The sequence below is a fragment of the Procambarus clarkii genome, chromosome 1, assembly GCF_040958095.1.
Source record: "Procambarus clarkii isolate CNS0578487 chromosome 1, FALCON_Pclarkii_2.0, whole genome shotgun sequence".
NCBI lineage: Eukaryota > Metazoa > Arthropoda > Malacostraca > Decapoda > Cambaridae > Procambarus > Procambarus clarkii.
This window is the reverse complement of record NC_091150.1, coordinates 55,168,111-55,182,010: the sequence shown is the minus strand read 5'-3', so window position 1 is coordinate 55,182,010 and position 13,900 is coordinate 55,168,111. Positions and strand designations below refer to the sequence as shown.

General features: G+C 57.2%; 1 protein-coding gene across 1 annotated transcript in view; it reads left to right on the top strand.

Moving 5' to 3' along the window:
• Positions 1 to 2,735, top strand: part of LOC123752436 (melanoma-associated antigen C1-like) — a 38,235-nt gene extending 35,500 nt beyond the window's left edge. Inside the window, exons 10-11 of the mRNA XM_069322728.1 lie at positions 182 to 455; positions 2,450 to 2,735. Coding sequence (XP_069178829.1) covers positions 182 to 455; positions 2,450 to 2,735 — 560 coding nt within the window. The remainder of the gene's footprint in view (positions 1 to 181; positions 456 to 2,449) is intronic.
• Positions 2,736 to 13,900: the final 11,165 nt, after the last annotated feature.

Below are 13,900 nucleotides of genomic sequence, written 5' to 3'. Positions count from 1 at the left end.
GTCAGACTCGGGGACCTCGGCATTCGCACAGCAACACAAATTGTTATACCAGCGTTCCTGTCCTCGTCAGTGGCATCTGACAACCTGGCGAAGGAAATCCTACCTGATTACCTTGGTCAACAAGCAGGGGTACACGATCCCAATTTTATACTCTGCACCACCAAATGGGTCTCTCTTGCAGGACCCGCACCCCAACCATCACCATCTAAAGCCCACAAGCAGTCTAGCTGGGATGGCCCCATTGTAGACCGAGCAGCTGCAACGTGCCTAGAAGCTGCAAGAACATCACATGGCACTGCTCGACTTAGAGCCATATCAGCTCCCCATGCAGGTGACTTCTTATTAGCAACGCTAATGTCAGCAACCGGCGCGTGTCTCACACCGCAGACCCTCAGAATTGCTGCCCCATTCCACAACGAATATATGTATATTTGCGGCGAAGTAGTGGCTGACAGGTACGGTCATCATGGCCTGCTCTGCCAAAGCACAGGAGGATGGCACTCAAGATACAGTGAAGTCAATGACATCATTAAGAGAAGCCTTACCACAGCCGGTTGTCCAGCAGAGAGAGAACCCCGTTACCTAATGCCCCGCAATTCTAACGAGCCTATCGGTCTCCCAGACGGGAGCACAGTGAACCCCTGGAAGAATTGTAGACAGTTTGTGTGGGACTACACTTGCGTTTCAACCTTGGCTAACACCTACGTTGACTTCAGTACTGCACATCCAGGTGGTGCTGCTACTCACCGGGAAGCAGCCAAGTCTCGTAAATAGAGAGATCTTGATCCCAACTACAGTTGTCACCATTGCCGCACACACACTTGGTGCCTGGGGTAAAAGTGCCACTAGATTTTTTAAGAAGCTGGGTTCTAAGCTAATTCAAACAACAAGAGACACTCGAGTCGCCAGCGCCTCAACGTGGCAGTACAGAGAGGAAACGCACACAACATCCGTAGTTCCTGCCCGCCATCTGAGGAGCTGGAGGAACTCTACACTCCATAACAACTAACCTAATACTTTGCATGTAGCCAATGTTGTAACCCTTTTGTGTAATGAAGTTTTAAAAATAAATAACTTACAAATATATGTAGGGTGTGGAAGGAGAAGACAATATGTGAGCGGCAGTGGGAGACCCCACAAGGCTCACTACATAACTCGGATGCTACATATCCTCTTCTTCGAGGGCGAGGGCCCCTACAGACCCAACCAGAGATGGTACCCCTATATAAAAATTTCAGTATGCATTTTTAATATATATTTTTGAAGTTTTACCAAATTTATTTATAAACACATATAAGATGGAGTACCGGGGGGGGGGGGTGTACCCGGCGTGACTCGGATCTATCTCCTGCATCTGTCCATCTATCCATCCGTCCATATATTTATTCATCTATTCATCTTTTTCTCCGTCTATCCATCCAACTGTCCATCTATCAATCCATATATCCATCCATTCGTACATTTATTATTTATCTATTCACCCACCTATATATCTATTATTTATCCATCCATCCATATATCCATCTATTGAATCTCTCTCTCTCTCTCTCTCTCTCTCTCTCTCTCTCTCTCTCTCTCTCTCTCTCTCTCTCTCTCAAAACATGTGTGTCAACCATTGGTGTGTGTGTGGTCGCCAGTGAGAGGATCTTAGAGGTGTGGAATACTAAAATATAGAATAATTACTCCATTTATTCTAAGAAAGGCGCGTTGCTTGAGAAACCTATGCAGCCACGGGAGGATCTTCTGTTTTATGCACCTACGGCCAAATTATGAATAGTAGGACATTTTTTTAATCTTCCTAAGATCACCGAATAATGGTGTATATTACTTAATGAAATTTTATTTTTGTTACGTTTGTTTTCAAAATATTTAGCTGTGCAGCCGCCGTGCCAAAAAATTGTCGAGGAAAGTGATCTTGGCACGTTGTTCTTTTTGAATTCTGGCGAACCCGACAAGCCTATGTTCATCCCATACCCCAGACCAGTCACTGTCACTTTGGGTGAAGCTGGCCTCCATATGGGGAGAGATAAGCAAACAGATACACATTCCCTCTCTTATACATGTGTATATACAACCCGTTCTCACACTTTCGTATAGTCAATATTGACTTATTAAATACGTGCATATGTGACATACTAATTTATTGTGAATATTTTAGTTTACCTTGAAAAGCTTCTTAGAAAACACCGACCTTACCTAACCTTCTTAGTATATTAAGATAAGCATCTTATTGCTTCGTAATTACAATTATTACATAACCTATTATAGGTTAAGTAATAATTTATAGAAAAACTTATTTCATTACTAGAAGAAAACTCTTCGGGGATATCGATCAATATTTCACACTTGATCAAAGTTGAATCCATGAGAATCTGATGAAGTGGTGTCAATAATTCCTAATAATTACTAAACCATTTAACTAAGGCCTACCGCAACCCGCCTATGTCAGTTCCGTACCCCAGACCATTTCCCATGCAAATTTAGGTAAGACTGGCCCTAAACGTCTGGCCTCCAACTTTGGACAAACATTCATTTGTGGAAAAGAAGACGAGAGTACTGAAGGCTTACAGTGGAAGGTGGAGAGTGATGGAGGCGGCGGGACGGTACTGGGAAAGGGCGTCGTTCTGAGAGTATTGTCAAGAATTAGACCCATCCCTTCCCCATTCCATGGTCTCAAGTGTAGTACTGCGTTCATTAAGTGTGAAAGTGGTGCTTCGCCCACTTGTGATGAATGAGATAATGGTAGATAATCTGGGATGTTTGGACTGGTGTGTGTGTGTGTGTGTGTGTGTGTGTGTGTGTGTGTGTGTGTGTGTGTGTGTTAATGTTATTATTGTGGAGGGATGTTGTGTATTGGTGTGAATTCATAGTAAAGTGTTATTTAGAGATATTATTGAACTTTTAGCAGACTTTTCTCTCTCTGTGTGGAGAGAACTAGAAAGTAGATCAAGGTTGTAAGTTCTTTAATCTCCAATGTGGAGAGATGAGCATAATTTTCTACTTTTAGAAGCCATTCATGCATTTGGCAGAATAACTAACATGACTTACTTGACTGAACACGCGTCTGAACTTTTTTTATCCAAAATTACGAAAACAGTTATATTACTAAAATTAAATCTAAATTCTTAACCTTCTTGAATATAATTAAAATTAATTCTCTTCAAGGAATTTATTTTTAATGGTGGTTTCAATATGAATATTTATTTTTCCATTGATGTATTCTGTGCATATTATATAATACCCCGTGTGAGGGTGTGGAGTGAGAGGGTGTGGAGAGTGAGGGTGTGGAGTGAGAGGGTGTGGAGAGAGAGGGTGTGTGGTGAGTGAGGGTGTGTGGAGAGTGAGGGTGTGTGGAAAGTGAGGGGTGTGTGGAGAGTGAGGGTGTGGAGTGTGAGGGTGTGGAGTGTGAGGGTGTGTGGAGAGTGAGGGTGTGGAGAGTGAGGGTGTGGAGAGTGAGGGTGTGGAGAGTGAGGGTGTGGAGTGTGAGGGTGTGTGGAGAGTGAGGGTGTGGAGAGTGAGGCTGTGGAGTGAGAGGGTGTGTGGAGAGTGAGGGTGTGGAGTGTGAGGGTGTGGAGTGTGAGGGTGTGTGGAGAGTGAGGGTGTGGAGAGTGAGGCTGAGGAGTGTGAGGGTGTGTGGAGAGTGAGGGTGTGGAGTGTGAGGGTGTGGAGTGAGAGGGTGTGGAGAGAGAGGGTGTGTGGTGAGTGAGGGTGTGTGGAGAGTGAGGGTGTGTGGAAAGTGAGGGGTGTGTGGAGAGTGAGGGTGTGGAGTGTGAGGGTGTGGAGTGTGAGGGTGTGTGGAGAGTGAGGGTGTGGAGAGTGAGGGTGTGGAGAGTGAGGGTGTGGAGAGTGAGGGTGTGGAGTGTGAGGGTGTGTGGAGAGTGAGGGTGTGGAGAGTGAGGCTGTGGAGTGAGAGGGTGTGTGGAGAGTGAGGGTGTGGAGTGTGAGGGTGTGGAGTGTGAGGGTGTGTGGAGAGTGAGGGTGTGGAGAGTGAGGCTGAGGAGTGTGAGGGTGTGTGGAGAGTGAGGGTGTGGAGTGTGAGGGTGTGGAGTGTGAGGGTGTGTGGAGAGTGAGGGTGTGGAGAGTGAGGGTGTGGAGAGTGAGGGTGTGTGGAAAGTGAGGGTGTGGAGAGTGAGGGTGTGGAGAGTGAGGGTGTGTGGAGTGTGAGGGTGTGGAGAGTGAGGGTGTGGAGTGTGAGGGTGTGTGGAGTGTGAGGGTGTGGAGAGTGAGGGTGTGTGGAGAGTGAGGGTGTGGAGTGTGAGGGTGTGTGGAGTGTGAGGGTGTGGAGAGTGAGGGTGTGTGGAGAGTGAGGGTGTGGAGTGAGAGGGTGTGTGGAAAGTGAGGGTGTGGAGAGTGAGGGTGTGGAGAGTGAGGGTGTGGAGAGTGAGGGTGTGGAGAGTGAGGGTGTGTGGAGAGTGAGGGTGTGTGGAGAGTGAGGGTGTGGAGTGTGAGGGTGTGGAGAGTGAGGGTGTGTGGAGAGTGAGGGTGTGGAGAGTGAGGGTGTGTGGAGAGTGAGGGATGCGGAGAGTGAGGGTGTGGAGAGTGAGGGTGTGGAGAGTGAGGGTGTGGAGTGTGAGGGTGTGGAGAGTGAGGGTGTGTGGAGAGTGAGGGTGTGTGGAGAGTGAGGGTGTGGAGTGTGAGGGTGTGTGGAGTGTGAGGGTGTGGAGAGTGAGGGTGTGGAGTGTGAGGGTGTGTGGAGTGTGAGGGTGTGGAGAGTGAGGGTGTGTGGAGAGTGAGGGTATGGAGTGAGAGGGTGTGTGGAAAGTGAGGGTGTGGAGAGTGAGGGTGTGGAGAGTGAGGGTGTGGAGAGTGAGGGTGTGTGGAGAGTGAGGGTGTGTGGAGAGTGAGGGTGTGGAGTGTGAGGGTGTGGAGAGTGAAGGTGTGGAGAGTGAGGGTGTGTGGAGAGTGAGGGTGTGTGGAGAGTGAGGGTGTGTGGAGAGTGAGGGTGTGTGGAGAGTGAGGGTGTGGAGAGTGAGGGTGTGTGGAGAGTGAGGGTGTGGAGAGTGAGGGTGTGTGGAGAGTGAGGGTGTGGAGAGTGAGGGTGTGGAGAGTGAGGGGTGTGTGGAGAGTGAGGGTGTGGAGAGTGAGGGTGTGTGGAGAGTGAGGGTGTGGAGAGTGAGGGGTGTGTGGAGAGTGAGGGTGTGGAGAGTGAGGGTGTGGAGTGTGAGGGTGTGGAGAGTGAGGGTGTGTGGAGAGTGAGGGTGTGGAGAGTGAGGGTGTGTGGAGAGTGAGGGTGTGGAGAGTGAGGGGTGTGTGGAGAGTGAGGGTGTGGAGAGTGAGGGTGTGTGGAGAGTGAGGGTGTGGAGAGTGAGGGTGTGTGGAGAGTGAGGGTGTGGAGTGTGAGGGTGTGGAGAGTGAGGGTGTGTGGAGAGTGAGGGTGTGGAGAGTGAGGGTGTGTGGAGTGTGAGGGTGTGGAGAGTGAGGGTGTGTGGAGTGTGAGGGTGTGGAGTGAGAGGGTGTGTGGAAAGTGAGGGTGTGGAGAGTGAGGGTGTGGAGTGAGAGGGTGTGTGGAAAGTGAGGGTGTGGAGAGTGAGGGTGTGGAGAGTGAGGGTGTGTGGAGAGTGAGGGATGCGGAGAGTGAGGGTGTGGAGAGTGAGGGTGTGGAGAGTGAGGGTGTGGAGTGTGAGGGTGTGGAGAGTGAGGGTGTGGAGAGTGAGGGTGTGGAGTGAGAGGGTGTGTGGAAAGTGAGGGTGTGGAGAGTGAGGGTGTGGAGAGTGAGGGTGTGTGGAGAGTGAGGGATGCGGAGAGTGAGGGTGTGGAGAGTGAGGGTGTGGAGTGTGAGGGTGTGGAGAGTGAGGGTGTGTGGAGAGTGAGGGTGTGTGGAGAGTGAGGGTGTGGAGTGTGAGGGTGTGGAGAGTGAAGGTGTGTGGAGAGTGAGGGTGTGTGGAGAGTGAGGGTGTGTGGAGAGTGAGGGTGTGGAGAGTGAGGGTGTGGAGAGTGAGGGTGTGTGGAGAGTGAGGGTGTGTGGAGAGTGAGGGTGTGGAGAGTGAGGGTGTGGAGAGTGAGGGGTGTGTGGAGAGTGAGGGTGTGGAGAGTGAGGATGTGTGGAGAGTGAGGATGTGTGGAGAGTGAGGGTGTGGAGAGTGAGGGGTGTGTGGAGAGTGAGGGTGTATGGAGAGTGAGGGTGTGTGGAGAGTGAGGGTGTGGAGAGTGAGGGTGTGTGGAGAGTGAGGGTGTGGAGAGTGAGGGGTGTGTGGAGAGTGAGGGTGTGTGGAGAGTGAGGGTGTGTGGAGAGTGAGGGTGTGGAGAGTGAGGGTGTGTGGAGAGTGAGGGTGTGGAGAGTGAGGGTGTGTGGAGAGTGAGGGTGTGGAGAGTGAGGGTGTGTGGAGAGTGAGGGTGTGGAGAGTGAGGGTGTGGAGAGTGAGGGTGTGTGGAGAGTGAGGGTGTGGAGAGTGAGGGTGTGTGGAGAGTGAGGGTGTGTGGAGAGTGAGGGTGTGTGGAGAGTGAGGGTGTGGAGAGTGAGGGTGTGGAGAGTGAGGGTGTGTGGAGAGTGAGGGTGTGGAGAGTGAGGGTGTGTGGAGAGTGAGGGTGTGTGGAGAGTGAGGGTGTGGAGAGTGAGGGTGTGGAGAGTGAGGGTGTGGAGAGTGAGGGTGTGTGGAGAGTGAGGGTGTGTGGAGAGTGAGGGTGTGGAGAGTGAGGGTGTGGAGAGTGAGGGTGTGGAGAGTGAGGGTGTGGAGAGCGAGGGTGTGTGGAGAGTGAGGGTGTGTGGAGAGTGAGGGTGTGGAGAGTGAGGGGTGTGTGGAGAGTGAGGGTGTGTGGAGAGTGAGGGTGTGGAGAGTGAGGGTGTGTGGAGAGTGAGGGTGTGTGGAGAGTGAGCGTGTGGAGAGTGAGGGTGTGGAGAGTGAGGGTGTGTGGAGAGTGAGGGTGTGTGGAGAGTGAGGGTGTGGAGAGTGAGGGTGTGGAGAGTGAGGGTGTGGAGTGTGAGGGTGTGTGGAGAGTGAGGGTGTGTGGAGAGTGAGGGTGTGGAGAGTGAGGGTGTGTGGAGAGTGAGGGTGTGTGGAGAGTGAGGGTGTGTGGAGAGTGAGGGGTGTGGAGAGTGAGGGTGTGGAGAGTGAGGGTGTGGAGAGTGAGGGTGTGGAGAGTGAGGGTGTGGAGAGTGAGGGTGTGGAGAGTGAGGGGTGTGGAGAGTGAGGGTGTGGAGAGTGAAGGTGTGGAGAGTGAGGGTGTAGAGTGTGAGGGTGTGGAGAGTGAGGGTGTGGAGAGTGAGGGGTGTGGAGAGTGAGGGTGAGGAGTGTGAGGGTGTGGAGTGTGAGGGTGTGGAGAGTGAGGGTGTGGAGAGTGAGGGGTGTGGAGAGTGAGGGTGAGGAGTGTGAGGGTGTGGAGTGTGAGGGTGTGGAGAGTGAGGGTGTGGAGAGTGAGGGTGTGTGGAGAGTGAGGGTGTGGAGAGTGAGGGTGTGTGGAGAGTGAGGGTGTGGAGAGTGAGGGTGTGGAGAGTGTGGGTGTGGAGAGTGAGGGTGTGGAGAGTGTGGGTGTGGAGAGTGAGGGTGTGGAGAGTGTGGGTGTGGAGAGTGAGGGTGTGGAGAGTGAGGGTGTGGAGAGTGTGGGTGTGGAGAGTGAGGGTGTGGAGAGTGAGGGTGTGGAGAGTGTGGGTGTGGAGAGTGAGGGTGTGGAGAGTGAGGGTGTGGAGAGTGAGGGTGTGGAGAGTGAGGGTGTGGAGAGTGAGGGTGTGGAGAGTGAGGGTGTGGAGAGTGAGGGTGTGTGGAGAGTGAGGGTGTGTGGAGAGTGAGGGTGTGGAGAGTGAGGGTGTGGAGAGTGAGGGTGTGGAGAGTGAGGGTGTGGAGAGTGAAGGTGTGGAGAGTGAGGGTGTGTGGAGAGTGAGGGTGTGGAGAGTGAGGGTGTGGAGAGTGAGGGTGTGGAGAGTGAAGGTGTGGAGAGTGAGGGTGTGGAGAGTGAGGGTGTGTGGAGAGTGAGGGTGTGGAGAGTGAGGGTGTGGAGAGTGAGGGGTGTGGAGAGTGAGGGTGTGGAGAGTGAAGGTGTGGAGAGTGAAGGTGTGGAGAGTGAGGGTATGGAGAGTGAGGGTGTAGAGAGTGAGGGTATGGAGAGTGAGGGTGTAGAGAGTGAGGGTGTGGAGAGTGAGGGTGTAGAGAGTGAGGGTGTAGAGAGTGAGGGTGTAGAGAGTGAGGGTATGGAGAGTGAGGGTGTAGAGAGTGAGGGTGTGGAGAGTGAGGGTGTAGAGAGTGAGGGTGTGGAGAGTGAGGGTGTAGAGAGTGAGGGTGTGGAGAGTGAGGGTGTGGAGAGTGAGGGTGTGGAGAGTGAGGTGTAGAGAGTGAGGGTGTAGAGAGTGAGGGTGTAGAGAGTGAGGGTATGGAGAGTGAGGGTGTAGAGAGTGAGGGTGTGGAGAGTGAGGGTGTAGAGAGTGAAGGTGTGGAGAGTGAGGGTGTGTGGAGAGTGAGGGTGTGGAGAGTGAGGGTGTGGAGAGTGAGGGTGTGGAGAGTGAAGGTGTGGAGAGTGAGGGTGTGGAGAGTGAGGGTGTGTGGAGAGTGAGGGTGTGTGGAGAGTGAGGGTGTAGAGTGTGAGGGTGTGTGGAGAGTGAGGGTGTGGAGAGTGAAGGTGTGGAGAGTGAAGGTGTGGAGAGTGAGGGTGTGGAGAGTGAGGGTGTGGAGAGTGAGGGTGTGGAGAGTGAGGGTGTGGAGAGTGAGGGTGTGGAGAGTGAGGGTGTAGAGAGTGAGGGTGTGGAGAGTGAGGGTGTGGAGAGTGAGGGTGTGGAGAGTGAGGGGTGTGGAGAGTGAGGGGTGTGAGATCTGGCCCCGTGTGGCGCCCATCAGCCCGGGGGCTCCACCTGCCTCTCCACATGACTAGCTGCCAAAGGCGCGCTGCACCTCCACTGACGGGCCGAGTTATGCCTTGTTCCAGACCTCAACCTCTCACCGGAGACCCATTCACGCTCCCTCGGGCCCTGGTGGAGGGGGGGGGATAGTGGGGGGAGGGACAGGTAAGGGGGGGACTGGTGGGGGGACGTTTGAAAATAGTGAATGGTATATATGAAGTCTGCTGGGCTCCTTTGATGCCAGTATCCCGCCCAAAACTCTTCAGAGCCAATCACTGCCAAAAACTAGATTATTTTCCTCATATACTCGTATATATAATTTTCCTCATATATACTGAAAGGTAAATGGTGTTCTGAGAACAATAAATGACCCCATTTCACCAGTCTTATTCAGTGCATCTCCCAACAGCGAGGTAGTTAGCCAATTTCGGTTAGTTTAATTACATAGTTCTAAGCCCAAGACCCATCGTTAAAGTGGAGCAGGGTGGGGGGGGGGGATGTAGTTATAGAATGGGTTCTAGTATCGTGAGAGCTAATTAGGCTATCAACATCTGTCGTTAGTTAGCTGTCAATAGTTTTAATATGCCTAAACATTTATGATGAAATTGAAACTGTAGTTAATGTTTTCATTGTAATTAATATAACGTGGGCAGGGTGCAGGCCGCGCCACCTCACAGGCAGGCAGGCAGGCAGCACCACCTCACAGGGTGGCAGGCAGCGCCACCTCACAGGCAGACAGGCAGCGCCACCTCACAGGCAGGTAGGCAGCGCCACCTCACAGGCAGGCAGGCAGCGCCACCTCACAGGCAGGCAGCGCCACCTCACATGCAGGCAGCGCCACCTCACAGGCAGGCAGGCATGCAGCGCCACCTCACAGGCAGGCAGGCAAGTAACGCCACCTCACAGCCAGGCAAGCAGACAGGCAGCGCCACCTCACAGGCAGACAGGCAGCGCCACCTCACAGGCAGGCAAGCAGACAGGCAGCGCCACCTCACAGGCAGACAGGCAGCGCCACCTTACAGGCAGGCAAGCAGACAGGCAGCGCCACCTCACAGGCAGGCAGCGCCACCTCACAGGCAGACAGGCAGCGCCACCTCACAGCCAGGCAAGCAGACAGGCAGCGCCACCTCACAGGCAGGCAGGCAGGCAGCGCCACCTCACAGGCAGGCAGGCGGGCAGCGCCACCTCACAGGCAGGCACGTAACGCCACCTCACAGCCAGGCAAGCAGACAGGCAGCGCCACCTCACAGGCAGACAGGCAGCGCCACCTCACAGGCAGGCAGGCAGCGCCACCTCACAGGCAGACAGGCAGCGCCACCTCACAGGCAGGCAGGCAGCGCCACCTCACAGGCAGACAGGCAGCGCCACCTCACAGGCAGGCAGGCAGCGCCACCTCACAGGCAGGCAAGTAACGCCACCTCACAGCCAGGCAAGCAGACAGGCAGCGCCACCTCACAGGCAGGCAGGCAGCGCCAGCTCACAGGCAGGCAGGCAGCGCCACCTCACAGGCAGACAGGCAGCGCCACCTCACAGGCAGGCAGGCAGGGCCACCTCACAGGCAGGCAAGTAACGCCACCTCACAGCCAGGCAAGCAGACAGGCAGCGCCACTTCACAGGCAGACAGGCAGCGCCACCTCACAGGCAGGCAGGCAGCGCCACCTCACAGGCAGGCAGGCAGCGCCACTTCACAGGCAGACAGGCAGCGCCACCTCACAGGCAGGCAGGCAGCGCCACCTCACAGGCAGGCAGGCAGCGCCACCTCACAGGTAGACAAGCAGCGCCACCTCACAGGCAGACAAGCAGCGCCACCTCACAGGCAGACAAGCGGCGCCACCTCACAGGCAGACAAGCAGCGCCACCTCACAGGCAGGCAGGCAGCGCCACCTCACAGGCAGACAAGCAGCGCCACCTCACAGGCAGACAAGCAGCGCCACCTCACAGGCAGACAAGCGGCGCTACCTCACAGGCAGACAAGCAGCGCCACCTCACAGGCAGGCAGGCAGCGCCACCTCATAGGCAGGCAGGCAGCACCACCTCACAGGCAGGCAGGCAGCGCCACCTCACAGGCAGGCAGCGCCACCTCACAGGCAGGCAGGCAGCGCCACCTCACAGGCAGACAAGCAGCGCGACCTCACAGGCAGACAAGCAGCGCCACCTCATAGGCAGGCAGGCAGCGCCACCTCACAGGCAGGCAGGCAGCGCCACCTCACAGGCAGGCAGGCAGCGCCACCTCACAGGCAGACAAGCAGCGCCACCTCACAGGCAGGCAGGCAGCGCCACCTCATAGGCAGGCAGGCAGGCAGCGCCACCTCACAGGCAGGCAGGCAGCGCCACCTCACAGGCAGGCAGGCAGCGCCACCTCACAGGCAGGCAGGCAGCGCCACCTCACAGGCAGGCAGGCAGGCAGCGCCACCTCACAGGCAGGCAGGCAGCGCCACCTCACAGGCAGGCAGGCAGGCAGGCAGCGCCACCTCACAGGCAGGCAGGCAGGCAGGCAGGCAGCGCCACCTCACAGGCAGGCAGGCAGGCAGGCAGCGCCACCTCACAGGCAGGCAGGCAGCGCCACCTCACAGGCAGGCAGGCAGCGCCACCTCACAGGCAGGCAGGCAGCGCCACCTCACAGGCAGGCAGGCAGCGCCACCTCACAGGCAGACAGGCAGCGCCACCTCACAGGCAGGCAGACAGGTAGCGCCACCTCACAGGCAGGCAGACAGGCAGCGCCACCTCACAGGCAGACAGGCAGCGCCACCTCACAGGCAGGCAGGCAGCGCCACCTCACAGGCAGACAGGCAGCGCCACCTCACAGGCAGGCAAGTAACGCCACCTCACAGCCAGGCAAGCAGGCAGGCAGCGCCACCTCACAGGCAGGCAGACAGGCAGCGCCACTTCACAGGCAGACAGGCAGCGCCACCTCACAGGCAGGCAGGCAGCGCCACCTCATAGGCAGGCAGGCAGGCAGCGCCACCTCACAGGCAGGCAGCGCCACCTCACAGGCAGGCAGGCAGGCAGGCAGCGCCACCTCACAGGCAGACAGGCAGCGCCACCTCATAGGCAGGCAGCGCCACCTCATAGGCAGGCAGCGCCACCTCATAGGCAGGCAGCGCCACCTCACAGGCAGGAAGGCAGGCAGGCAGCGCCACCTCACAGGCAGGCAGGCAGCGCCACCTCACAGGCAGGCAGGCAGCGCCACCTCACAGGCAGACAAGCAGCGCCACCTCACAGGCAGGCAGGCAGCGCCACCTCATAGGCAGGCAGGCAGGCAGCGCCACCTCACAGGCAGGCAGGCAGCGCCACCTCACAGGCAGGCAGGCAGCGCCACCTCACAGGCAGGCAGGCAGCGCCACCTCACAGGCAGGCAGGCAGGCAGCGCCACCTCACAGGCAGGCAGGCATCGCCACCTCACAGGCAGGCAGGCAGGCAGGCAGCGCCACCTCACAGGCAGGCAGGCAGGCAGGCAGCGCCACCTCACAGGCAGGCAGGCAGGCAGGCAGCGCCACCTCACAGGCAGGCAGGCAGCGCCACCTCACAGGCAGGCAGGCAGCGCCACCTCACAGGCAGACAGGCAGGTAGCGCCACCTCACAGGCAGGCAGACAGGCAGCGCCACCTCACAGGCAGACAGGCAGCGCCACCTCACAGGCAGGCAGGCAGCGCCACCTCACAGGCAGACAGGCAGCGCCACCTCACAGGCAGGCAAGTAACGCCACCTCACAGCCAGGCAAGCAGGCAGGCAGCGCCACCTCACAGGCAGGCAGACAGGCAGCGCCACTTCACAGGCAGACAGGCAGGCAGCGCCACCTCACAGGCAGGCAGCGCCACCTCACAGGCAGGCAGGCAGGCAGGCAGCGCCACCTCACAGGCAGACAGGCAGCGCCACCTCATAGGCAGGCAGCGCCACCTCATAGGCAGGCAGCGCCACCTCATAGGCAGGCAGCGCCACCTCACAGGCAGGAAGGCAGGCAGGCAGCGCCACCTCACAGGCAGGAAGGCAGGCAGGCAGCGCCACCTCACAGGCAGGCAGGCAGCGCCACCTCATAGGCAGGCAGCGCCACCTCACAGGCAGGCAGGCAGCGCCACCTCACAGGCAGGCAGGCAGCGCCACCTCACAGGTAGGCAGGCAGGCAGGCAGCGCCACCTCACAGGCAGGCAGTCAGCGCCACCTCACAGGCAGGCAGGCAGCGCCACCTCACAGGCAGGCAGGCAGGCAGGCAGGCAGCGCCACCTCACAGGCAGGCAGGCAGGCAGGCAGGCAGCGCCACCTCACAGGCAGGCAGGCAGCGCCACCTCACAGGCAGACAGGCAGCGCCACCTCACAGGCAGGCAGGCAGGCAGCGCCACCTCACAGGCAGGCAGGCAGCGCCACCTCACAGGCAGGCAGGCAGCGCCACCTCACAGGCAGGCAGGCAGGCAGCGCCACCTCACAGGCAGGCAGGCAGCGCCACCTCACAGGCAGGCAGGCAGCGCCACCTCACAGGCAGGCAGGCAGGCAGCGCCACCTCACAGGCAGACAGGCAGCGCCACCTCACAGGCAGGCAGGCAGGCAGGCAGCGCCACCTCACAGGCAGGCAGCGCCACCTCACAGGCAGGCAGGCAGGCAGCGCCACCTCACAGGCAGGCAGGCAGGCAGCGCCACCTCACAGGCAGGCAGGCAGCGCCACCTCACAGGCAGGCAGGCAGCGCCACCTCACAGGCAGCGCCACCTCATAGGCAGACAGGCAGCGCCACCTCACAGGCAGACAGGCAGCGCCACCTCACAGGCAGGCAGGCAGCGCCACCTCACAGGCAGGCAGGCAAACTTGTTACATATGGAGATCATTTTAGGTAATGTCATTATAGGGCAGCTGGACACCTGCGCCTCACTCCTGGTCGACTCTTCCCATAATCTCCCAGGGAAAAATCTTTGTCCAGTTTGTCATAAAATTATAATTATTGAAAGATCTGTCTGAGGCGAGCATGTTCCGGAGCACCCAGCACGAACACTTACAAACATTAATATAATCAAAATGGTTAGTCTTTTATACAACGTAAATACTTATTTCCTGGATAATGTAAACGGCTCGCTAAGGGAGCCAGAGTGGCCTGCCTCGCTAAGGGGAGCCAGAGTGGCCTGCCTCGCTAAGGGGAGCCAGAGTGGCTTG